Source organism: Acanthopagrus latus, chromosome 20 (genome assembly GCF_904848185.1).
Source record: "Acanthopagrus latus isolate v.2019 chromosome 20, fAcaLat1.1, whole genome shotgun sequence".
NCBI lineage: Eukaryota > Metazoa > Chordata > Actinopteri > Spariformes > Sparidae > Acanthopagrus > Acanthopagrus latus.
The window spans coordinates 23,955,562-23,981,472 of NC_051058.1; the positions used below are offsets into that span (position 1 = coordinate 23,955,562).

At 43.9% G+C, this 25,911-nt stretch overlaps 3 protein-coding genes across 5 annotated transcripts; all 3 read right to left on the reverse strand.

Moving 5' to 3' along the window:
* Positions 1-1,065: 1,065 nt before the first annotated feature.
* LOC119010045 (monocarboxylate transporter 12-B-like) lies at positions 1,066-7,561 on the reverse strand. 2 transcript variants are annotated; one of them, XM_037081897.1, is made up of 8 exons: positions 7,408-7,561; positions 7,110-7,274; positions 5,052-5,155; positions 4,818-4,961; positions 4,403-4,702; positions 3,716-4,121; positions 3,386-3,645; positions 1,066-2,581 (listed from the first exon to the last, which is right to left on the reverse strand). In XM_037081897.1, exons 2-8 carry the CDS (start codon positions 7,220-7,222, stop codon positions 2,430-2,432), a joined length of 1,479 nt encoding a protein of 492 aa, XP_036937792.1. In that variant the 5' UTR covers positions 7,223-7,274; positions 7,408-7,561; the 3' UTR covers positions 1,066-2,429. The 2 variants fall into 2 exon arrangements, with proteins under 2 accessions (XP_036937792.1, XP_036937793.1); XM_037081898.1 differs by having other exon boundaries at positions 4,418-4,702; positions 7,110-7,561.
* A 3,015-nt stretch (positions 7,562-10,576) lies between these two features.
* Positions 10,577-17,625, reverse strand: LOC119010051 (ankyrin repeat domain-containing protein 1-like). Its single transcript, XM_037081908.1, has 11 exons — positions 17,343-17,625; positions 16,052-16,127; positions 15,187-15,250; positions 13,974-14,075; positions 13,031-13,165; positions 12,766-12,873; positions 12,589-12,687; positions 12,175-12,273; positions 11,995-12,093; positions 11,143-11,241; positions 10,577-11,024 (listed from the first exon to the last, which is right to left on the reverse strand). Exons 2-11 carry the CDS (start codon positions 16,117-16,119, stop codon positions 10,941-10,943), a joined length of 957 nt encoding a protein of 318 aa, XP_036937803.1. The 5' UTR covers positions 16,120-16,127; positions 17,343-17,625; the 3' UTR covers positions 10,577-10,940.
* Positions 17,626-17,965: 340 nt separating this feature from the next.
* Positions 17,966-24,993, reverse strand: LOC119010050 (protein phosphatase 1 regulatory subunit 3C-B-like). Of its 2 annotated transcripts, none has more exons than XM_037081907.1 (3): positions 24,771-24,993; positions 22,129-22,511; positions 17,966-21,886 (listed from the first exon to the last, which is right to left on the reverse strand). In XM_037081907.1, exons 1-3 carry the CDS (start codon positions 24,782-24,784, stop codon positions 21,303-21,305), a joined length of 981 nt encoding a protein of 326 aa, XP_036937802.1. In that variant the 5' UTR covers positions 24,785-24,993; the 3' UTR covers positions 17,966-21,302. The 2 variants fall into 2 exon arrangements, with proteins under 2 accessions (XP_036937802.1, XP_036937801.1); XM_037081906.1 differs by lacking the exon at positions 24,771-24,993 and adding an exon at positions 22,687-22,843.
* Positions 24,994-25,911: the final 918 nt, after the last annotated feature.

Below are 25,911 nucleotides of genomic sequence, written 5' to 3' on the forward strand. Positions count from 1 at the left end.
CTCATGAAAGAAACTGAGCGACTTCACACTGAATCCACTTTCTGACTCATTAAATGTTCCATCTCTCCGGAGTTTCATACGTTTTTTTATTTTTCATGTCTGTTAGCTCGTTAGCATCATTAGCATCTCTTCAGCGTCCTGTCTGGTGACTGAGCAGCTTTACAACAATAAAAATGTGAAGAACTCCTGTCACTTCAAAATAATGTCTAATGATGTGCTGATGTCCAGTAAACCCACAGAGACAGTTAACACAGAGGATCACAGTCCTCAGCCAACATCCTGCTGCAGCCGCTGTGTTGAGTCCCACCATGTGGACGCGTCACCTCCTTCACCATGAAGATCAGACCTGAAGACGGCGCCACAGTCTGTCGCTCTGCCTCAAAGCCTTCACACCTCCTGCTGTCAGCAGGGTGAAGGAAAGTCAGTAAGTCAACGTGTCATCAGTGACTTGTTATTATCATTTATTGTTGTTTTTATTATCATTATCTAAACAGATGTTTCTACAGTCAGACGACACCTCAGACACATCACAGCACACAAACCACAACCAGCGTGAGTCGTCCGTCTGGAGGGAGGAGGAGGAGGAGGAGGAGGAGGGAGAAAGTTGGCACACAGCTGGTTCTTGTCTTCAGACGGTCGTTTTGATGGTAGTTCTTTGGTCCCTGTCAGCCTCATGGGTGCGACACCAGAGTCCAGACTGTGTCGCTGCTCAGTTAATGATTACACAGAGGTGCAGAGTTTCCCGACAGGTGGAGGATCTCCTGCGGGAAACAGTTTATATAAAACTGACGTTTTGTAACTGAACCGCAGGGTCCAAGAGTCTGAGACCACAAACCAGAAAAACACTTCCATCTCCAGTCACTTCCCGCTGCCACACAAAACCAACTTCAGATGGGCCGAGTGCCTCATTCAGTGTCACAGCACCAGCTGGGAATCTCAGACTTCTGCCAAACATGTTGCACAAAAAATAAATGTTCTCACACACAAAATGTGTTGGTCACTGAACATGAACTAATTTCCTGTCGAGTATGGAAGGTTAGAAAATAAAGTACACACTGATTCATGTCCACATTGTATTTGTTTTTGTTTTTTGCCTTTTTTATTTTTGCAAATATTTTTATTCTCAAACACATTTAATAGAACAATGGATGACAGTTAGGGCCACTTTAAATGCCCCATGCTGTTAGTTATGTTAATAAAAAACAAATCAAAGTGAGTGAAACATATAAAACATGTCTGCTGTTCTCTTCAGGATTTGAGCCACTGTAAAAAGAAATGAAATTAGTTCTGTTTTCTGCTCAGAAGAGATAAAAACAGTTGTTTTCTGTTGCAAGCAAATAAAATCTTTTAATCTTCGACAGCAGTCAGAGGAGAAACGTTCAACAAACCTCTAAAACGAATTTCGTCAGTAACTCATTAAGTTGGACTCATCTGATACCTGCTCTGTGTGCTCCGGAGCACAAGTACACATCGTTGTGTTCCATAATCAATCGATTGTCTGCTGTCAATATCAAAACAATCAGTTTACATTAAACACAGAATATTCTCACAGTTGAACACAAATTTAAACGTTTAATCTTTGAAGATTAATTTTCGACTGATCGGTTTTAATATTGATGACATCGACACGTTTCTGTGGGCAGCAGATGCTTTAACACTTTAAAGGACAACTTCACACTAAATCCACTTTCTGACTTATTGATTAAATGTTTTGTTTCTCCAGAGTTTGTACATTTGTTTTTAATTTTCATGTTTGTTAGCTCGTTAGCATCTTCTCTTCACCATCCTGTCCCGTGACCGAGCAGCTTCACAACAATAAAAACATGAAGAACTTTCTCCTGGCAGGAAGTCAGTGGTTTCTCCTGTCACTTCAAAATAAGAGCACAGTTTGTCATTGTGTTGTTTATGTGTTGAAAACATCGACGACAGACTCCGAATATGAATCTATCCTCAGGTCTCCTGGTGGACACTCGTGGTATTACAGCGGCTAAACTTATACTTGTTGTCCTGAGTGACATCATCACAATGTAAAGTATGTGGATGGGGCAGGAACTCATGGGCGGGGCCAGCAGAGGAACTGCACACGCTCAGTCGGCCACATAAGCAGGAAGTAAACCTGGGGCCAGGTGAGTGATTGTGATTGGATCTACAGGTGCTGGGTTCATGTTCGGTATCAAGTTGTTTTTCAAAAGTGGATCAACTTCCTGTGAAGTGTGATTGACAGCAGGTTTTCATTATTGATTCCTGATGATGCTGATCAATCACATATTCTGCTGATCGTGTCTTGAGGCTGTTTGTTTTTATTGTGATGATCGTGATGACATCACTATGACGTCATCGCCTCCATTTTTGGAGGTCGTTTCCTTCGAGGCTACAATGTTGACGGCCATGAGGTAGTCTGATTGGTCGGGCACGAATGTGGGGAGGGGCTAGTGCTTGTTGTCCTCTGTGACGGCGGACACCCGGTGTTGGCAGCGGCGTATCCTGCTAATGATGGAGAGGACGAGCGAGCTGAGCACCATGGCAGCACTGCTGAGGAAGAAGGTGGCCATGTAACTTCCTGTGACGTCGACCAGCCAGCCTGCAGGAGAAGTAGAAGTTCAGTTCATTAATCAATTATTGACTTAAAACCTTATAATACTAAAAATCTCATATGACAGAATTACTACTCTTCATTTTCATTCTTGTGTTTTACTGGATTTGTTTTTCTTCCCCACAAACACACACAAAAAAACTATGTCCACTCAGTTTTCACACATTTGAACAATTTTTTTTTTCACTTTGTTTCACACGAGAAGGGAAGAGAAATCTTTTCCACTCTCTCTCGGGCTGAACATTGTATCATTAGACATTTTTTCTAGGTTCACACGTTTGTTTTCTCCTGGAGAAAATTCTCTTTCACACATTCACATTTTTTCCCTTCTCCACTTTTTTCTCCTGATTCCACACATGACAAAACTGGTTCTCACGCATGAAATAAAATATTTTTCTCCTCAAATGTTTCTCAAAAATTTTCACATGTCCTTTTTTTCACTCACCAAATTTTGATTTTCACTTCATTTTACAAGTGAGCACTTTTCATTTTTTGTACTCTGAATAGAGAATAAATACCAGAATTGTTTCCCCTCAGTTTTATGCATATATATTTTGTTCTCCTGTCCCTTTTTTCCAGCTCACTTTTTAAAAAAAAAAACAAGTGACACAAACATTTTGTTTCTTCTTCTTCTTCATGACGACTTTTTTCTTCTGACTTGGTTTCAGGCATGAACACTATTTTTTTCACTCAGTTTAAACATAAAAATAAAATATTCAGAGAAAAAAGACATTTGAAATAAGCAGATTTTACAGAATCAGAGACGCTAATGATACGTGGGTGTTTCCTCACCTCCGATTGGGGGGCTGACGAGGTAGGGGATGGCGTGGAGGAAGTAGACCACGCCCAGCGCAGAGGACAGGTACTGAGGTCCCACCAGGTCCGACGTCACCACGGGGATCAGCGCAACATAGGCGCCGTCAAAGTAACCATAGAGGATGGCGAAGGGCACGAGCAGTGGGAAGGACTGGAGCAGTGGCACAAAGAGGCAGCAGAGACCCTCCATCGCCACGGAGAAGATGTAACACGCCAGTCGGTACGGCTTCAAACACCTGAGAGAAAAACACGATTATACCTCAAACACCTGAGAGAAGAAACATGTGATGTCACACATAAAGCTACCTCCTGTCCGTCAGCCAGCCGAACGTGATGTTCCCCACGATGCTGATGACTCCCAGGATGGACATGAGGAAGGCGGCGTGCTGGTGGCAGACCCCGACACTCAGAGCGTAGGGCACCAGGTAGATGAAAGGCAGGCTGCAGCCGGTGGCCAGGAACAGAAAGGACATAGCCATGCCCAGGAAGTCCGGCAGCAGCAGGAAGCGGTACTCTTTAAAAGACAGGAAGCAGGAGCTGAAGAACCACCTCCTCTGCAGCTGAGGGGCGGGGTCTCCTGACAGTAGAGGCGGTGGTGGCGAAGAAACACATTCCATCAGGAAAGACAGAGACTTTCCTGATGGTAAAAGACTGTCCTCTGATTCTTTGGATGGTTTGACAGTAACCTCGGTGTTCCGTGATGAGACATTACCTGAAGCAGGAGACAGACAGGTGATGATGATGGTACTGATCAGGGCAAAAGAAAAAGAAGAAGAAGAAAAAGAAGAAGAAGAAGAAGAAGAAGAGTCCATGAACTCTGTGAAACTCTGTCTCTGACTAATTCTTCATTATTTGTTCCTTCTTGTGAAGTCAGTAAATGTTCATGAACGTCTTTCTGTCTTTGAGGGTTTGTTTGTTTGTGGCGGATGTTTATTTGCACATAGAGCAGGAAGTGACATCACAGTACTCTTGTCATACAGCACTGCTCCTCACCAAGTCTCTCCTCACCTGCGGACTCCTTTTCCTCTCTCTCCACCTGCTCCTCGTCCTCCTGTGGTCTGATTGGTCGGAGCAGTGCCCCACACACGCCGAGGTTGGCGACGAAGGCGCTGAGGACGAGCAGCGCCCCCCTCCAGGAGTACAGCTCGATGAGCAGCTGCACCACCGGCGCCAGCACGAAGGTGCCGATCCCGCTGCCTGACATGGCGATGCCATACGCCAACGCCTTCCGCTGGCGGAAATAACAGCCGACCATGGCGATGGCCGGGGTGTAACAGAGAGCGAAGCCCACGCCTGGACGGAGAGGACATTTTGCAAAGTGAGGACTTTTTCCAAAATGAAGACATTTTATAGATTGAGGACTTTTAAAGCTTGAGTGAAGACGAGAGGACAGGTCCTGTGTGCTGACCTGTCAGGACGCCCATGCTGAGGTAGAGGAACTCCAGCCTGGTGCTGAAGGAGCTGAGGAGGAGTCCACAGGAGGACAGGAGTCCACCGAACATCACAGCCACCCGGCAGGACCAACGGTTACCAATCAGGCTGCCTACAGGAGCTGCACACACACACACACACACACACACAGCTAATCAGTCAGCTGTTGGATATGGTCTCAGCTGATTGGTCGGTCAGAGTCAGTACCAACCACAGAGCATGGTGGTGCAGTCCACCAGACTGTGGACCCAGGCCGTCGCTGCATAGTCGGCACCAAAGTGGGCCTGAAACTCCACGAAGAAGATGGACACACACCTGCACACACACACAGGAAGTGATCAGTGATCAATTAGTGATCAATCAGTGATCAGTCATCAAACAGAAACCACCAGTGAGTCAGCAGGTGAGCTGAGGGTCAGGTGTGTGTGAGAGAGGTCAGAGGTCACAGACAGATGACAACACCTGACAGCAGCTCTGCAGTCTGAACACGAAGTTCCTCATCAGTTTGAATTATTGATTCATTGATTCATTGACCTCTCATTGGTTTCTTCCTGAACACTGCTGCACCACTCACACCAGCCCAACACTTAAAGGAGCAGTCTGAAACAGTGTGTGTGTGTGTGTTTGTGTGTGTGTTTATTGACCAGCTGTGATACATTAAGCTAAACTCTGAAAGTCTCCATGTGAGACACCTGAACAAACAGCCGCCTCTGTGTGTTACATCACCGCAGAGAGACGACTCTCTGCCGACTGGTTCCTACAGGCAGCAGCTGGTGATGCTTTCAGGAACTGTTGGAATCAGAAACATCTATCTATCTGTCCTGAGGCCTTTCTGTCCCCCAGAAAACCCTCAAATACTGTTAAATCCTTCAACCTGTGATTCTACTGGAGTTATTATTAATTATGAATATTATGAATATATGAATTTGTTGAGTGCCAATCAGGCGCCTCACTCTGTTTGTTGCTCAGGCCTGATGATGTTCTCAACCTAAAGATAACATCAGCCCACAGCTGGAGGATTCACACTGCAGCTCTCGCCTCGGTTAGATGTTTGTTGGAACATGTGAGTCATGTTCTCCAAAAGCTCCTGATTACTCTGTTTACTTTCCATCATTTCAGTCCAGGGTTAGGGTCTGAGGAGATAAGCCCACAAACTGATGTCTGACTCTCCTAAACCCTGCAGCATTTCCACACACCTGTACAGGTTACACAACATCAGATTATTTAAACAATTTAAATGGTCCATCTTCACTGATTCAGATTCAGATTCAGACAACTTATTATCCCAAAGAGGGCAGTTCATTAGCAGCTAACCCTGTCCACAATCACACAAGCAACATCCACCAATCATCAAACAAACAGAGGTCAGTGAAGGCACCACGAGGTCCTCCACACAGTGAGGGTGTCTAACTGAAGTAAGTCTGAGGTGTAACTTCCTTTCTGCAGGATTTCTTTCACTGTGGTGACACAAAGTTTAATTCATTCATCAAAATAGACACAAAACTCCAAATCCGTAAAGTTTAAGATGAATTTGACTGAAAGCATGATTATGTATTTCTTCACATTTTCCATATTTATGGTGATGATGTCATCGTGAATCCTTTTGACCACGATGATCGTGATGATCTGATGTCGGAAACATCATTCATAAAAATAATATTTGCTGATGATGATTTAAATACAATGACACTAAAACCTTCAGAATACGTTGTTTCTGTGCGTCACCTGTGTGTGTGTGTGTGTGTGTGTGTGTGTGTGTGTGTGTGTAACAGAAGCTCGCTCTCGTCTCCACGTAAGTAAAACAAGCTGCATGGAAACAAATGACACTCCGAGTTTAACTATTCATAGACAGAGCGATGGAGCTGTTACTGGAGCTGCAGATGTTGTTGCTGTAGTGTTGTAGTGTTGTCAGTGTTGCTGTAGTGTTGTAGTGTTGTCAGTGTTGCTGTAGTGTTGTAGTGTTGTTGTGTTGTTGTAGTGTTGTCAGTGTTGCTGTAGTGTTGAGGGTTACAGACGACCTGTGATGGGGTTTAGAGGGTTTAGCAGTTATAGAGGAGTTCACTTCAGTACAGGATCATGTTTCAATGATTGTAGATGTTTAAACCTGTCTCACACACACACACACACACACGCAAAGACATTCAGTTTTGTGTCAAAGAAGAAAATCCTCAGAGTCAAGTCAAGGTAGCAGTTTAGAAAAGTCAGAGAATCACAAGAGTTATTACACTGTGTGTGTGTGTGTGTGTGTGTGTGTGTGTGTGTGTGTTACCTGGTCACTGCTCGTGTGCACACTGTCACCATGAAGCAGCAGCCGACGATCACCCAGCCCCATCCCCCGTCCAGAGGCGCCTCTGAGCCTCTCTGCTGCCTCCCAGCAACCATTGCTGCAGGCTCCTGCAGCCAGTTTCTGGTCCTGGTCCTGGTCCTGGGGGGTCTGGTCAAGGAAAATAAACTAGTTATTGAATCTGTCGTGCTGAACAATTGATTCACCCTCGTCTGCTTAAGGAAAAATCAGGAGGTGGATTTAAAAATAGTGGTTTTAAAGGTGTGACTGCAGGCAGAGGTACCCAGGTGGAGTCACAGTCTCTCCTCCTCACTGAAGGAGAACTGAGGAGGAAGAGCTGAGTCAAGAAGAAGTTCGGGAGAAAGTTCAGGATGAACTAATTCAGGTGAAGTCTGACAGGAGTGGGAAAAGTGAAGAAGTGGAGCTGAGCTGAGCTGACTGAGGAATGGAATCATTCTGGTGTGAGTCTGGACCTGTCGAGCCGTCTCTAAAAAGCCTCTTCAGTCAATAAATCACCAGCTGACCCTCAATCATTAACCGACTGTGTGACCTCTGAGGGCAGCAGATCACTGATCCACAGCACAGACGACTGTTAAACCTCTTCACCCAGCCAGACGTCTGCTCAGCCTCCAACCAAGCGCTCCTTTTACAGCATCAACAACATGTGCAGTGTGACAGGGAGCGCTCCATTCACTGCACCTTACACCTCCGGGAGCTGAGGGAGGTGAGGAGGGGGGGGAGGGGGAGGTGAGGGAGGGGAGGGAAGGTTTCTGCTGGGTGGAAGAAGGCGTCAGGTGTCAGAGAAGACCGTCCTGTACGAACGAGTTCACTGGACATCCCCCAACTGCCAGTTTGTTTATGCTGCAATGTGTTCACTGCCAGTCAGACATCAGCAACATGACCAGGACCAAACAGGTGGTTTTTCTCCTACTTTATACTCAGCTATGTTTATGTGATCATTTAGTGACTAGTTACCTTACAGATTAGTGAAGGTGAATTAGTATGTAAATTATTTTTTACAATCAACTTCTTCACATAAAAGGTGCTTCAGAAGAAAATCTGTGTTTAGATGTTTCTAATCAACAATTAACACATATTCATATTAAATAACTCGTCACACTGATCTGTGTCAGAGTTTAAACAGTTGTACTCCAGTAAAAGTAAAGATATGGTGTCAAAATACTGCTTTGGTAAATGTAAAAGTTGTCCATATGAATAGTAATCAAGTAAAAGTCTTAAAGCGTCTGGTAATAATTGTACTTATGTATCAAAAGTACAAGTAAAATTAAATTACAAATATATTTACAATTTTTCATCATTTTTCAGCGTATTTTGAAATAACTAGAAACTCAGGCTGTCAGGCGATTAAAAAAAATAATCTAATTAATTACAGGATTTGTAATTAATTAATCTAATTAATTGCATTTTAATCTCATATCTGCTAAAGGTACCCAAATAAAGAATTTGAATTCTAGGACATTACAAAATTGTATTGCATGACTAATCAATTTAATACACTAAGAACAGAAAATTTGAAATCCACATTTTTTTTTGGTGAAGTGCGTTTCATAAATGAAATTTAAAAGAAAAAGGTCATGCACATCCCAATTACAAACCAATTAGGCCAGATGCATTATTCAAAAATGTAATACAAATACACTTAAATAAATAAAATTCAGAAATAAAATAAGGCTGAGTCTCAAATAGGCACTTAAGCAGACTCTCAATTCAAAATGACCACTAAAGCTAAATCAAAACAGCAGTTCAATATGAATAGTAGAAGTGTAAAACTGTGAACAGTGACATAGATTTTATCTTCAGAATAAGAGCTTTACATTGCACCCCATTTAGAACTGGGTTTTTAGTGGGGGCTTTTAATTTGAAAGTAGTGACCGTCCTTAGCTTGCCGACACAACAACAAGCTAACACAACCAAACAGCTACAGAGACCGAGGAGACGCTGCATCTCCTGGATCTCTGCAGCTGTCCAGTTGTTCATCTTAATGTCCGCAGATGAAGTGATGGACTAACTGTTGTGATCAGCTGTTTCCTGGTTTTAAAACTCCTCGGCTGTGGGTCGCACAACAGTGCAGGTCATTGACACCTCTGCCCACCTCACTCAGAGGCCGGCACATTTCTGCCTCGTTTGTAGATAGCAGGCGAGGCGGAAATAAGTGATCCCTCCGAGGCGGAAAATCGGCGGACCAAAACAGACCCCCAATATGGGTCTAAATCCGCGGACCGAGCCGCCTAAAGAACGGAAAAACTGGCGGCTTGGTGCTCTGTCTAAAAATGGCTCAGGTCTGTTGTCACCCTGCTTCGACTAGCGACGCAGGTGGGAAGTGACGAACACGTCCGGACATGTTCCTCGGTGCCTACGGGTCATTCTATGGGCCAAATTTAAAATACTGGCAGACTGAATTTCCACTCAGAATCTCAGAATTAATTGCATAAATTTTTATAACGCATTAATTTGCAGTGTAATTAATTCATCGAATTAGCACGTTAAACTGACAGCCCTACTAGAAACTAAAACTGGTTAAATAAATTTAGTCAAATAAAATGTAAAATATTGCCTCCAAAATGAAGTGGAAGAAATAACTGAAACTGTCACGATCAAAAATTCATAAGGAAATAAATACACAGCTCAATACTTCAATACACAAATACTTCAATAGATAAACACATATTTATATAAATACATAAATACTTATATAAATTCATGAATACATCCACACATTTTGTACTTGCTGCTGTTTTACCATTTGTATTAATCACAATTTATTCACATTTATTTACATTTCCAAAAATAATCCAAATTCAATTCATTCTTGAACTTTTTTCGCCTTTTGCATTTTGAGGACAACACATAACTAAATGTGTAAATAGTATGAATGTTTAGAGCCAAAGCAAACTGACATATTGCTAAAGGATTAAATTTGCTTCCGTAGTTGCAGGATGACGAGCACTTCACAGTCGAACTTCAGCATGTGAAACAACAATCATTCATTCATTCATTCATTCATTACAGATCGACACGTTCAAACAGCATTTTTACCTCAAACTGATTCATGTCATCAGTTTTGTTCTAAGCAGGCTGAGTCTGAGTCTGAGTGGACCTGAGTCTGAGTGGACCTGAGTCTGAGTGGACCTGAGTCTGAGTGGACCTGAGTCTGAGTCTGAGTGGACCTGAGTCTGAGTGGACCTGAGTCTGAGTGGACCTGAGTCTGAGTCTGAGTGGACCTGAGTCTGAGTGGACCTGAGTCTGAGTGGACCTGAGTCTGAGTCTGAGTGGACCTGAGTCTGAGTGGACCTGAGTCTGAGTCTGAGTGGACCTGAGTCTGAGCGAGAAACATATTCAGTCTCCAGCTGATTCCTTCAGCTCTCATGCCTCTGTGATCAATGACTGCAATCAACTACTTTGTCAAAAATCACAAAAACATCGAGTTCAAGTTTGGCTCAATCAATTTATTATATTGATTAATTACAGGTCTTCTGGACATGAGGTTGATTTGATTGATCACAGCTGATCATTTTAACAGGACCTGTCCGATACAGACATCACACTCAAACACCATGTGAAAGTCTAAGGAGCTCAGCATTGATAAACATTATTGATCTGAGAGAGAACATTATTGATCACTTTGAGCCAGAGGAAGAAGAAGAAGAAGAAGAAGAAGAAGAAATGTTGGAGGATAAAAATAAAATTGATATAAATATTGACAGACATTGTTGACATTTACTTCACCGAAAAAAACAATGAGGAGTCTCACAGCACAGATCAGTGATTGGCTGATCTGCAGAGCTGTCAGTGACATCACTTCCTGTTGTTCTGTGCATCCAGGAGAGTCTTTGTTTCATTCTGCCACTCCAACACACCGTCCAGAGGACAACGTCCGTCCTGATGGACAGACAGGCAGACACTCTCTGATCATTAGTGAGACACTGAGACCGGGTCAGAACCATGTTTTTATAAATCAGAATTGGATTGGCCCATACAGGTGACAGCTGTGTGTTACCTGGTTGGTGATGTGTGTGTCGGCTCCATGCAGCAACAACAGCTGGATGATTTTACATCTGTTGAGTCGAACAGCATCGTGAAGAGGAGTGTCTCCCTCCTGAAACACACAACACACAATGTAACACACACATTACAACACAACAGAGACCACAGTTGTGAAACTGTGTGTGTGTGTGTGTGTGTGTGTGTGTCCCCACGAACAAACACAAACAGGAAGATGACGTTTAAATACCAGCTGTGAAATGTTACATATTCATCAGAGTAACTAATTACATTTACCCAAGTTACTGTATGAGTAGTTTTTTAAGTAGTTTTTAAAACTTGTGATTTTATTTTTACTTGATTACGTTTTGAGTGAAGTAGTGGACTTCGCCACATTAATCGCCTGTTACTGAGTAAAAAAAAAGTCGCAGTGACGATTGATCCGCATGTCTTGTTCAAAGTGATGGTGATGGAGGCGGATCATGAGACCGGCTCTCAGTGATGAAGGGTCACAGACAGTCGACCTGGAAATGTTTGCTGAACCTGAAACATCGATTTCGGCTGAACTCATAAACCGCAAAAACCCTCAGCCACATTTAAAAGACATGCAGTGAGACTTGTACTAATTTCACTTGTGCTTTGTAATATTTCATCCAAGTATCGGTACTATTACGTGAGTATAATATTTTAGTACTTTTTCCACCCCTGATTCATAAAAACAAGTTCAAGTGTGATGAAATGACATCAACAGGTCCTCAGTCCATATGTAAACGTGTGTGTGCGTGTGTGAATACGTGTGCGTGTGTGCATGTGTGTGTGTGTGTGTGTGTGTGTGTGTGTGTGTGTGTGTGTGAGTGTGTAAACACACTCTGTCCTGGGTGTTGATTTCAGCTCCACAGTGGATCAGGTGTTCAACACAGTCGAAGTGCCCGGTTCTCACAGAGACATGAAGAGGAGTGCTGTCAAGCTACACACACACACACACACACACACACAGTTAATGTACAGCATAGTGTCCTGGCTGTAGCAGCAGTGTGAGGACCGTCACCTTGTCTGTTGCAGCCAGGTCTGCTCCGTGGTCCAGCAGCAGTTTGAGGACAGACAGATGTCCTCCTCGACAGGCTGAGTGGAGACAAGTGGACTGCAGCTGGACAGAACCAGAACATTAGAACAGCTTCAACACAGGTTGTAGATACAGAGAATTATTAACGTATTACATTAGAGAATAATAGATTAAATCTGGTTCTGACAGATCTAGAACAGGTTCTGAAAGCTGCGGTGGTCCACACCGTCCCTGAGTCGTCAGCTGAGAGGACTGATGAATGATGTCACACAGTTACAGGAAGTAATCAGATTAGTTTTGATTTACTGACTCATTGATTTGATGGAGCTGGGTATGTGGCCTGTAATAACACAGAACTGTGAGACGGGTTAGAACAAACACAGAACGTCTAATCCGGACCTTGTCTCTGCTGTGGAGGTTCAGTCCAGCCTCCATCAGTTTACTGACGACCTCTGTGTGACCCTGAGCAGACGCTCTGTGCAGACCTGTACGCTGGAACTACACACACACACACACACAGGATCAGGAAGTGATGTAATCAGAGCCAATAGGATCAGTGCAGTGTCGATGACTCACTGTGTCGCAGGCGTTGATGTCTCCACCTGTGGACAGGTACCTGTCGATCACCAGCAGCTGCTTCTGATCACAGGCCTTAAAGAAGTCGTCTTCGTCCACATAATACGGCTGCAGACACACGTCACATGACCACAGACATCATCATCATCATAACATCTGTATCAGTTCATGACCTCTCTGGTATCAACTCATAAACACTACTCATTACCTGTACAGGTGTGTGTGTGTGTGTGTGTGTGTGTGTGTGTGTGTGTGTGTGTGCTACCACTGTCTGGACAGCAGGGGGAGCAGCAGCAGGCTTCCTCACAGCAGCTCTCTGCTCTCTCTTGGTCTTCCTCAGCAGCAGAAGGTTCTGGAGGTCATCAGGAGTCTCCAAGAGGAGACGACCTGATTTATCCGTCTGAAGGAGGACAGACAGACAGACTGGATCAAAGGGTTGATAAGGTCCGTACTAACAGTTCTTCTGTTCTGAACACCTGTCTGGTTCTACGCTCTGTCCGGTGTCTCTACTAACTGAACTGTCCTGATGGTTCTGGATGCTCCGATGTTTGATGGATGTTTCCAGTGTCGAGGAATAAATCAAGTGAAACCAGTGAAAATGACCTTGAATAATAAAAGTGTAGCTCACAGCTCGCAGCTCACATCCGTCTTTCTTTTCTCTCATCACACTTTGTGTCTGACATCTGCTGGCTGTCAGCACATCTGGACCACAGCAACCGGAGTCAGCAGTCAAAACATTCACACAGAAAGTTAAACTTACATGAATAACAACATTAGCAGAACAAGAAAGTAATGTTAGCATAATGTTAGCATAATGTTAACATAAAGTTTAAAGACCAGAGTCAGAGACACTATTTGGATCCCCGCAGGGGAAACTGGTAAAGAACTGTAGAACGTGTAGACGTGTTGGTGTAAACACAGACGTGCTGGTGTAAACACAGACGTGTTGGTGTAAACACAGACGTGCTGGTGTAAACACAGACGTGCTGGTGTAAACACAGACGTGCTGGTGTAAACACAGACGTGCTGGTGTAAACACAGACGTGTTGGTGTAAACACAGACGTGCTGGTGTAAACACAGACGTGTTGGTGTAAACACAGACGTGTTGGTGTAAACACAGACGTGTTGGTGTAAACACAGACGTGCTGGTGTAAACACAGACGTGTTGGTGTAAACACAGAACAGAGGTGACCTTGACGTCTCTGACCTTGAGGCTGATTGGACGGTCAGTGCTGGTGTTTCCGCTGCAGGTCACTGCGTCCTGTTTCTCCCGAGAGATGGACGACTCATAGCCTCCATCCTCCAGCTGCTGCGCACACAGACGGACATGTTGGTGTCTTTAAATCTCCTGAAGACGTCTCTTTATGTTTGACAGAGGAACATGTGTCCTCTGGTGATGTCACTGGCAGCTCCAGTGTGTCTCACCACAGATCACACTCACACATTTCTACAACTCGTGAAACTTTATTTCTGGCTCCGTTGACCAGAACAGAAATAAACAATATAGAGATCAACGTGGCAGCGGAGCCGCTGACCTCTGATGTCCTGTCTCTCATCAAACACATCAAGCTTTATTAGCAGCTTAAACAGGAACAGACACCTCCATTTACAGCTGTGTGTGTGTATGTGTGTGTGTGTGTGTGTGTGTGTTGGACATGACCTTCTCTGGTGTCATTTTATTAGCCAATCACTTCCCAAAGGGGAGGGGTCAGAGGTCAGCGGGGGTCATGTGATCTCTGACAGCTGATTGAATAAGTGAGTCAAACAGCCGAGATGTGTTTGATTCTTTTAATCTCCGTTCATGTTTTTATGATCAATAAAGTTTTAACTCACCACCGCCAGAAAAGAAAACTGTTCTAACTTTTGTTTCCTTTTCTGTTAATGACTTTGTGATCGACTTATTTAAATGAAGCCTTTTAATATTCTGTGGTGTATATGAGAAACCAGAGAGGAGGAGAAAGAAGAATTGAAGAACAACTGTGACAGTGAGATGGGCAACGAGGAGAAACTGTAGAAGAAGAAGTTCCTCAGACAGACGGCGACAGGTGGACTGCAGCCAATCGTTAACCTACTGCTGATGTCACTTTATTATCCACCAATCACATGGCAGAGGTCAGAGGTCAGGTCAGGCACCACACACACACACACACACACACACACACACACACAGCCCGTCTGCAGGACAGAACACATCTCAGTCTGATCTCAGACCAGATTTCACCCTCGGTGTGCTGTTCACCATCTGACACTTTCATCTCGTTCTCTTCTTGTTTCTCTGTTTTAAATCAAGTCTCAGCTGCTTCAGTTATTCAGCTGAATGCTGCAACTCTGTTTTACTGTGAAGCTCCAGAACTGTTCTGTGGACCGTGTTCCTGTAACCGGACTCAAAGACAATAGGAGCAGAAACATTTTCTTCTCACCATGATCACTTCCTCCTCTTCCTCCTCTTCATCGCCCTCGTCCTCCCAGCTGATCGGCTCAGGTCTGACAGCATTGGGGGAAACAACAAGAGGAGAAAATCAGACGGGACATTTAATGAGCTCGACGCTCGTCATCATCACTGACATGTCTCAGAACCAGAACACAGAACAGCTGCTCCAAGAACACAGCAGGTCCCAGCTAGATGATTAAGTATTGATCCAGTATCAGCGAAGCACAGCTCATCTGATCATCAGCTCATATGAGTCAACTCTACTTATCGCGTTTAGAAACATTAAACAATCATTCAAACTTTAAATTTTGTTTTTACTTCACAGTTTTTGTTTTTCACCTTGAATCACTGAGTAAATCAAATATTGATTATAATGACATTATTAGACACAAAGTTAATGTCTTCATCAACATTATGTTATTTAATGTTAAACATCAGAGGGAAGTTTCTCTAATAAATCTGTTCTGACTCAACACGACGCTGAAGCATCATCACAGTTACAGACCTCACTTATCTGTTTAATATATATAGATATATATCAAATACAGTTTGAATAAATCATTCATAAACCATGTCACTGTAAAATGTCTATTAAATATTGACTAAAGTTTAATGTTTAATGTGAATATTCAGAGTCTGATCTTAAAGAAACAGACGGAGGACGTTCGTTTGTCACATGAAGGTTCACGATGACGTCTCTGCTGCAAACGTGACACTTTTATTTTAATGATCCAGTTTGATTCATGTGATGTTTGACACACACACACACACACACACACACACACACACACACACACACACAAACACACAGAACTCAGCATGCTAATCAATAATCAGTAATGATCACAGCTCACCTCTGAGGCTCCATGTCAGCGTACAGCAGCAGGAGAAGAAAAGACTGAAGCTGATGAGGAGGCTTCATCAGTCCTCCTAATATAGACACACACACACACACACACACACTGAACTTTGACCCTGCTGGTTGAACTTGCAGGAGACGACTATCGACCTCGTCTGACCTCCCAGTAACCAGAGAAGAAGAAGTACTTTAGTTTTACTGTTCAGAGTTCACAGTCATACTGTTACACATCAGACTTGTATCAAAACATGAAGAAGTACTGACTGTACTGACTGTTATTGTGCTGACTGTACTGACTGTTGTTGTACTGACTGTACTGACTGTTGTTGTGCTGACTGTACTGACTGTTATTGTGCTGACTGTACTGACTGTTGTTGTGCTGACTGTACTGACTGTAATTGTGCTGACTGTACTGACTGTTGTTGTACTGACTGTACTGACTGTTGTTGTGCTGACTGTACTGACTGTTGTTGTACTGACTGTACTGACTGTTATTGTGCTGACTGTACTGACTGTTGTTGTACTGACTGTACTGACTGTTATTGTGCTGACTGTACTGACTGTAATTGTAGGAGTAGTAAAAGTACAAACAACAGTTTTTATGCTAATGTAACTGTTGAATTATTCTGATAGGACCTTGTAGTAATGAGTACCTCAACTACTAGATGAAATACATCCAACACACATTTATACCTCAGAGACTCCAGCTGCCACTGAAACAACAGAAACCATTTAGTTATTGATAAATTATCAGTAAGAAGAGAAACAGCTGATCAGCAGGATTCATCATGTTTTGGACACCAGCAGGAGGCGCTGCAGCACTAACACTGTGTGTGTGTGTGTGTGTGTGTGTTCACAGTTATGTAAAGTGAGGGCTCTCCCAGCCTTATATAACACTCTGTCCTCCTGTGTGTGTGTGTGTGTGTGTGTTCAGGTCACTTCCTGTTGCATAACTCCATCGTCTGTGACAGTGACGCTGGTCAGTGTGTTTATATTCAGGATTATAGAAAGACTCATACTGTACTACAGTTCTAATACCACAAAATACTTCACAGTCCTGCGTTTAAAATATAACTTCAGTAAAAGGTGAGTACCATCAGGGAACCAGGTAATTTAAGTATTAAAACTAAAAGAACTCAGTACAGTCAAATGGCCCCCGTGACAGTTTGTATCACAGATATCTTCATGTGTGCTGACAGAAATAAAACTAATACAGAGATTTCTCTCGAACTCTTCAGGTCAGATGCTAGCTGCTGATGCTACAGTGACTTCCTGTTCACACTGACCTGTGAACTGGACACGATCTCCATGAGGGGAACAGCACCAGGATTAAACACACACTGCTGTGCATCTCTGTCTATGAGAGGCGGTCATGTTTGTTTGGTTTTTATGCAGATGTGCTCTGAATGAGTGGCTGATTGAATGTTAGTCTCAGAGAGTGTGGATGATCTGATGAAGACGTGTTGATAGCAACGCTGTGGTGATTTGTGTGAACGGGAGACTTCAGTGCGTCTGTCGACTCAGATTCCTGCTCTGCTCACGTGTTGGCTGTTGATTCGGTCAGCTGGACGTTAATCTGACAGATAAAAAGAAGAATGTTAATCACGACTCTCTCTGCCGGCCCGTCAGCTCCCATCAGCCTCTCGTCTCTCTGCGGCTCAGACTGCATTTCACCTCCCGCGCACTCAGTTTCTCTCGGAGAACCGTCATCCGCACATCAACTTAACTTTACGTTGTTAACATTGTTCTTACCCTTCAACTCTAATGTTAGTCAAACTATTTGATTATTCACAAAATACTTCAAAGGTCATTTTGCATTTTATTTTGAAACTCGCTTCCTGTTAAAATTTTATTTAATTGGCCAAACCGATGTGATGTCACCAAGTTTAGAAGAATAGAGACACAAAAGTTTGAACGCTATAAACATTAGACTTTTATTATGAAAGGACACACATATAAGGAACAGTCACTCACTTCATGCTTACATCGTAACATCATGACATCATCATTCCATTGCACTTTACAATATAGCCTTGCTACAGTACAGTCGCCAATGCTAGCAGCCAGCTAGCTTACTATCTAGCCATGTTAAATGCCATTAATCATGTCTGTTAATTTAGCACAAGCTAACTCTGGCTAACCGGTGGATGAAGTGGTGCGTTCAGGTCACGTCGGAATAAAGAACTTTAAATCTCACTGCTGAACACTGAGCTGACAGACGGGAGGAAACCTGATGAGCGTCATAACTCAGAGATTTGCTGCTAACACTTTATGATTACCTGCATAGTTAAGTTTATAAATCATTTATTGAGATATTCTGACTTTAAAAACACCAGTATCATCTTTATGACACTGGTGTTTACAGATGAACAACAGGATTTATTAACACACATTATCAGAGTTTTATTTACATCAGCTGGAATTTTACAATAGACAATATCTTTATAAATGATTTATAAAATATGTAATTGTTTGTTTGTAGTCAAAAAGATATAACAAACACTTAATTTACTCTAAATGTACGATGTATTAATGATGGTTACTAAGGTGTTACTGATTAACCTGATTATTACAAAAACGCTGAGTCTTTGAAATGTAGCTGTCTGCAGCTAGCAACGTTAGCATTGTAGCTAAGGTGCTGCAGTAAAAACACAACAAACTTCTTTCTCGATAAATTAATTCATTTTGAAACATGTAGATCAAAATATTGATCACAATAAAAACTGAATGTTACGGTTGACATCAGCCAGAATAATAGCTCAAAGAGCTAAAATGTGCTAGCAGACTAGCTTGCTAGCCATAACATGACCCTTACCTTGGTAGTTTTGGAGCCACACCCCTTGAACCCCCCCCGGAAACCCCGCCCACATTCATCACTACAAGGCACCGGGTGTTATATAAAATAAACCTGACGTGACTTGAACACAGCACGAGGTCACCAGCAGCCAAATCAAATCAGCAACATGAGTTCACTTTAAACACATTCACTTCACATCGGTCCCAAACCTCCTGTCACATTCTTTATACATCCCCCCAACACACACACACAGCTTAGAAAAGGCTTTTTTGACTGGTATGGCTACAGGAGCTAACAGGAAGTTCAGGTTTACCTTTAGGTCTCCATCTACAGCAGTTACCGTGACAACATACTAACTACCTGTTACCAGGGGAACAGGAACACCACAGCCTCACGCTAATGTGAAAACAAAGAAATAAAACTTAATAAAAGAGAACCTTTGACCTTTCACCTCGCCGCTCACTCGGATGTCAGGGCTGAAACACTTCCTGGTGGCGTACAGAAAGGGGCGGGGCTTGGCCTCTCTATAAATAAGAAAAGTCAGAGTCTAACCAATCAGAGAGGCTGAGACACTTCGACCCAGACTCCAGAGCAGCAGCTCTGTTTCTGGGCTCCAGACCTGTTTGTGCATGGTTACAGAGGTGGAGGTCTGGCTCTAAGTCCCGTCCCTGCCTGTTGTTTAATCGTGATGTCATTAGCATCAGAATATATCCCTGTATATGTTCTGAATGTGACCCGGTACCACCATCACTCATGATAATATTTCAAAGCATGTGTTGTCTCGCATCAACAGCAGATTCTAAAGCTGAAGGACCAATAAGAACTAAAGTGCAGGTTCTTCTCACGGAGTTCTGGTGGGTTCAGTTTGTGGTTTAGTGTCACACTGACACTCAGAACAGATGCTCACTCTGCTGTTAACCTGTTTAAACCAGGTCACCAAGGTATGAACATTTCTATGAAATGTGAGAAGGGACCAAAAAGTGCTTATCAGGTGGGACTGAATCCGAACCCCCGCCCCTCAGAACCGAGCTGTCATGGGCTCAACTGTTGTCTGAAGTACTTACAGTCATCACTAAACTTCTGCAGCGGAGATAAAATACTCTGAGACGAGACTTCGGATCTAAACCTTAACAAGTCCACAGATCTTTGGACCAAATTAAAGGTGAACTGAGCCTGAAGGCATCAAGGGTTCTACACAGTGTCCCAACATGGACCCAGAGAAGAATTTACAGTTTTAATCCACAGACCAAATCTATAAAACTGGAATCTTTTTTCTACTGCTACAATCCCTGGACGCCTGACTGGATGTCGGACTGGTTTCAGGCACCTTGAATCTTTAGAACACAGTGATCCTGGTTGCTGGTTCAGGACTCACATCCTGAAGGGTTTCTGCTCTGAATGAATCATTATGGAAGAGAAAACAGGAAATAAAAGTGAAAACTGCAGTAAAAGACACCCAAAGAGCTACAGAGGAACGTGTCGCATCCTTGGACCCAAATCCTGCTCCAATCATCCAGAACCAGGAGCTGGTCACTAACTGTCCGCCGGAGAACATGAAGTCTCTTTTAATTCATCCTTTGTGTCAAGAATACAAACCACTGAACGTGTTTAAACACTCCTGTGAAAAGCTGATGAGTGGAGCCAAATGTTGTGAATCTAAAAAATGTTAAAGAACCCTTGTGGAGGTTCTGAGGACATGTGGTACCACCTTAAACCGATCATGGATCATTAGGTAGGTTTAAGAAATCACTTGTGAGACTCTGGATACTCGTGAAAGTGATAGAATCCTTTGGAAACCGTTTCAACTGATTCCTCGTGAAACGTATAAATGATGAGGTCATCCAGGCTTCTTACAGGGTAGTGGAACTTGTTTTCTGGAGAGGCCAGCTGTGGTCCAACTTCAGCACCTGGACACATCCAGATGTTGACTTGGCTGAATCCTTCCACTCTCTGGTGGTCTTAAGAGGGATAAAATCTGGACAGGCTCACTCCAGACCCAGTCTGAGGTTTTTGGTGTGAGGGTCTAGTTGTTACAGATTCCTGGACTGCAACAAAGGTGCTTGAAGGTGCTTGAAAGTGCCTTGCAATCTACTGAATTCTTGGGAAGCTTTGAGCACGTATTAATCCCCATTAATTGTGGCTGACTGTCGGCACCCTTGGATGAAATCCTGCTCAGGAGGACCAGATGTGAGCCAAGTCGGGCTCTCCTTGTTGAGTCAGCTCCAGTGTGCAATACTCAGGCCACATCTGGCTCAGTCTCTGTCCAGACAGACTCCAGATGTTGACACTGACTTTCATTAAGACTTTAAAGACTTCATGTTCAGGCAGCTAAAGTGACTTGAGTGTTTGCTACCAACTCGTCTGGAGGGTATCAGTGCTCACGTGAGGGTCCGGTGGCTTTCAAACAACAAAACTGAGTGCAACTTTAAAAATATGTCCTCTGGTGGTCTCACCAGTAGGGGGCGCTGGTCTCAACATGACCCCAGCTCTGCCACTCAGGGAAGATCCCTGTTGATGTCCGGGGACTTCCAAAGGGGTCAAACGCCATCTCCTCCTTCTCCACACCGCGGTCCCTCTGGATCTCCACCCCAGCGGTGCTCTCAGTGTTCCGGGTCAGGCTGCCATTTGGGTCCACCACTACAAGCCCATAGTTGTTCCCCTGATTGTTGTCCCAGAAGGTGTGGTCCTGAGTTTGGTACTGGATGCAGAACTCCACTGTGTCGGAAGGATCTATGAGCTCAGGTACCGAGACAGAGAAGGAGAAGGTGTCGATGTCGGGGCAGCCGTAGATGTTGTTCAGGTACAGACAGGGAACGTCCTGGAAGGAGCGCCACGAGTCAAAGGTGATCCGGACCGAGACAGACTTGTCGAAGGAGAGGTTTCGGACCTGGACGGTGCCTGACAACAGACGGTCCTTCACAGAACAGGTCTCCAGACACACCTGCTGAGCTTTGAGTCGGTTCCTCAGGTCCAGATAGTCTGCAGCTGGCTGGATGAAGTCCAGCATAAGGCCTGGACCACAATCTGCTGCTTCTGGAAGACAAACATGAAGGTTTGTAAGAAAAACACATTAGCAGTTCTACCAACTTAATGATTGAAGGTATCAAAGAGTGCTGATTTGAGGCTGATGAAGTGAGACGAGCCGATTAGAGATGTTTGGTTCTCGCTTCACTTCGTTAGACTCAACTCATCAGAGAGACTCAAACCTTCAGGATCAAATCTCATCCTTAAATGATCTTCTTCGCTGCTTAATTTCATTTAATTTGTTTACTAACCTCTGCCGTCTCCTGTTGTGGCGCCCTCTATCTCCGTCAGGTGGAACTGCAGCTCGGTCAGCGGGAAGTCGTCTGCCTCACTGAAGATGTGGACGGCGGTAAGTGCGAGGCCACGAGAGTCTGCAAACACCACGTTCTTCTTCTTCTTCCTCTTCATCCACACCAGGCCGCCGCTGAGCTCTGCGCTCGCTGACGTCGAGGTCATGGTTGATGCAGCGACGTTGGATAAACAGGGTCTCAGCGGTTCACAGCGCTTCAGCAGAGGGTTGTCGTAGTTACCAAGGAAGGAGCGGAGAGGGGGAGAGCTGGCCAGGCAGATCCTCACGGCCATGTCCACGGGCATGATGGGAGACCGACCCCCAGGGCTCAGGATGTGGAGGAACCTGAGAGAGAGAGTGAAGAGAGTACACATCATCACTAACCTGAGCTGAGCTACGTTAACCTAAGCTAAGCTAACTGAACCGGTTCTGTTTAAATGAACTTTGATAAACTGACTAACTAACTAAATTGAGCTGTCAATCAAAGCCTGAACCCGCCCACACAGTCAAGTGAACACACCTGTGCGGGTGAACTACAGGTGGGCTACATGAACACATCTCCCAGATGTTGTTTCACTGACACACTGAGACTCATCCACACGTAGACGAGAACTGAACTGTTTAAAATCATATGACCTCATGTACACCAGGCAGGCAGCCACCACTGTAAACAGGAAGCAGACAGTCGCTCAGTTACAGAAATGTTGTGTCTATCCAGACGTGAACCCTGAAAACAGAGTGGTAAATATCTGAGTTCATGTCACTGTCTTTATTTTCATCTTCATGCGTTTCTTATCAGATCAGATAAATTAATATTCATCAAACTACAAACTTGGACCAAAAACAAGAAAAGTTCAAACAAACCATTAGAATTACGAAAGTAAAATAAAAAGGAGCGATTACACACAGAAGTGTGACGACGTCTGTAGAACATCTACTGTAACAGCTGGAAACGAGTTGTTACACACATTCATACAGGTACAGAAACACAATGCTGTAAGAGTGACCGATGTCAGACCGATGCCTGCCGATGTCAGAGGGAGGCAGAGATCACAGCAATGCAGCCCCAAGATCATTTCTGTCGGCCCCGTCAATAATGTTCTTATGCTAAATAACAGCCAAATTAATCTAATTCCGTCTCACTCAACAGCGCGGCAATCTGATCAGCATTTATACACCATACGAGTCTCTATATCACAGTCATGTTACCCTCAACAGTCTCCAGTCACAAACCTTTCACATCTGTCTGCATTGTTTTGTAACGAAATGTCTTATTCAGATGTTCAAAAACGTGCATGGTTTGAAAGAAAACAAATCTACCTGCATTTTTCAATTTGATTATTTGTTTGCAAACGTTAAAATGAAGCAATGCCTTCAGGGAATTTCAAGACTGAGGCTGCATCTGAAACTCCACACTACCATGCTCCTGAGTATCCTAAAAGAGTATGTGAGATTTTTCAATATGTCCGAAACCTTCGTATGAACCCAGTGGTACGTGAGGTGCATGCTGTTTCCAGTAAATATACCAGTATGCAAGCACTGGACACTATGCTGGCATAAATATCCCACAATACAATGCAGCGGTGACAACAACAACAACAACACAACAAACAATGGCGGACAGCGACACCGTGGTAACCGTGCCAACCTCACCTCCACTGGCTCCTCTACAATAATATAACGTTAATATAAGTCCAGTACAACAACATCACTTAACCAGTTCGCCTGCGTTCGAACTGATTATTGTGTAGCTTCTTACTGGATGCATATCAATGAAGTATTATTAGATTATTATTATTAGATGTATTAAAAAAGTATTATTGCAGATTGCTGGCAGAGGTGAGGTTACCACGGTTACACCAGGTGTCGGCACACCAGGGAGAAAGACAGGACAGTGAGGAATATCAGCACGAGCAGGAACAAACGAAGAGGAGGAGGATGAAGAGGCAGATAACGAGTGGTGGAAATACCAGGACCGGTTTTTGTTCCCAGTCCGACTCTAAATGACTGAAGTGTCCTGGGGTCGGTTATTGTTCTGTGTGGGTGTGATGAATGTATATTACTGTATGTTCTGTAGAATGGACCTGGTGGTTCTGTGCTGTAAGGATCCTCAGAACTGTGATCATCTCAGATCAATAACTTGTTGTGTTATCACTGTGTGATTGCAGCTGAAGGTTCGGTCAGAACTTCTCTGCTGCTGAAATAGACATGTTTACATTTCTCAAGTTTGGTTGTTGTCACATTATTCATGACATCATGGTTCTGATTGGGCCCGTCACACTCTAGAACCGCCCCTGCCTATAATGATGATGACATATTAAATAAGATGTCACTTTGTGCGCTCTGCTGTTAACTGGACCTGTTATGGTGTCACTGATGAAACAAACAAGTAATCGATTAATGGAGAGAGTGATCAGCTGATCGATTGTCGATAGAAATTCTGAGCTGCAGCTGAAACTGATGCAAACATTTTGTTCTGCGCTCCTGAACCAGTTCGGTCGGTCTCATGAACGGAGCGAACAGTTCTGATCACTTCAAGCTGTCGACGCTTCAGGTTGAACCGAACCGGAAGCAGCTGTGGCGCAGTTTCGTATCGGACCTCACCTGGTGCAGTTCATCGAAAAAGTTTTACTCTCAGTAGAATCCACAAGAATCCACTTCGGTCCACTTCGGTCCACTCAGGTGCCCTTCAGAGCGCGGCGGCCGGGTCCACAGCTCCTCTTTCTCGTCTTTATCTTTATTTCTGCGTCTTTTATATTTCGGCCATTTTAAGGACGATCGGCGGTCCCTGTCCGCGCGCTGGACACGCCCCCCACCGAGAGAGAGGGACAACAACCAATCAGCACTCTGATCCCGCAGCTGCTCGCTCTGTCAGCCAATCAGCGAACTGCAAAAAAAAAGAAAAAAAAAAAAAAGAAGGGCCAAGCAATGTCGTCACAGCCGGGCGGAGCCTGCCCTCAGGTCGGCTAGAGACCTGAGTTCAGACTGACAGGCTGATCAGGTACAACATTCATGAGGTAATTATTGAATTATTGTCTCCATCAGTGAACAAACTGTCCTCAGAGGACAACAAGCTGCCAGAACACTGTCTGACGGAGACAGGTGGCAGGGTCCGCCACACGTAAACACAGTAACCCAGTATACATGTGTGAAGGTCAGTTTGTTTGTTCAGTTTATTGGGTCAGTAACGATCTGCTCACAGACTGAACCTGTGCAGGTTACTACTTTTATCTGATACCTTTAGTTACTCAGTGTTGATGTGCAGAGAGACGACGCTGCATCGCACAAAGTATCACATACAAACACTGATAATCAGAAAAATGTTAATATGGACGTGATAACATGTTCCTGCTCAGCGGTGCCGTGTGTCTCATTCAGTAACGACCCAACACAGAACCAAACAGAACCCAGTCTGCTACACTGACACATCTGATTCACACAGCGCTTTGCTCAAAGATGTATTTACATGTCACATATTCATAACATTTTAAAATCTTCTCATGTTCACAGAAGACTCAGACTGTGAGGATCACAGCAGAGTGAACAGAAGACACCTGTCCAACACCAACAGGTGAGTTTTGTTTCCCTGCTCTGAACACTGAACCTGTCACTTCCTGTCATAAACCCTCTGAAGCCGGACCACAAAAAACCTCTTCAAACATCGTCCATGACAATAAATAATAATTATAATAATAAATATGTTCTGATCCCTCAATAAGTTCAGAGGACTCTGAAGAGCAAGTCA

Bases quoted from the DNA above. Each gene is read 5' to 3' on its own strand.
- LOC119010045 (XM_037081897.1), bottom strand. From the start codon at position 7,222: ATGGTTGCTGGGAGGCAGCAGAGAGGCTCAGAGGCGCCTCTGGACGGG. The intron at 5,156-7,109 runs GTAACACACACA...GTGTGTGTGCAG, and splicing joins TGCACACGAGCAGTGACCAG to GTGTGTGTCCATCTTCTTCG. The intron at 3,646-3,715 runs GTAGCTTTATGT...TTTTTCTCTCAG, and splicing joins GGCTGGCTGACGGACAGGAG to GTGTTTGAAGCCGTACCGAC.
- LOC119010051 (XM_037081908.1), bottom strand. From the start codon at position 16,119: ATGAAGCCTCCTCATCAGCTTCAGTCTTTTCTTCTCCTGCTGCTGTAC. The intron at 12,094-12,174 runs GTGACGGTCCTC...GTGTGTGTGTAG, and splicing joins ACCTGGCTGCAACAGACAAG to CTTGACAGCACTCCTCTTCA. The intron at 11,242-11,994 runs GTGTGTTTACAC...TGTGTGTTTCAG, and splicing joins AAATCAACACCCAGGACAGA to GAGGGAGACACTCCTCTTCA.
- LOC119010050 (XM_037081906.1), bottom strand. From the start codon at position 22,724: ATGTGTTCATGTAGCCCACCTGTAGTTCACCCGCACAG. The intron at 22,512-22,686 runs GTGTGTTCACTT...TCTCTCTCTCAG, and splicing joins CCTGTAGTTCACCCGCACAG to GTTCCTCCACATCCTGAGCC. The intron at 21,887-22,128 runs GTTAGTAAACAA...TTTGTCTTCCAG, and splicing joins CACAACAGGAGACGGCAGAG to AAGCAGCAGATTGTGGTCCA.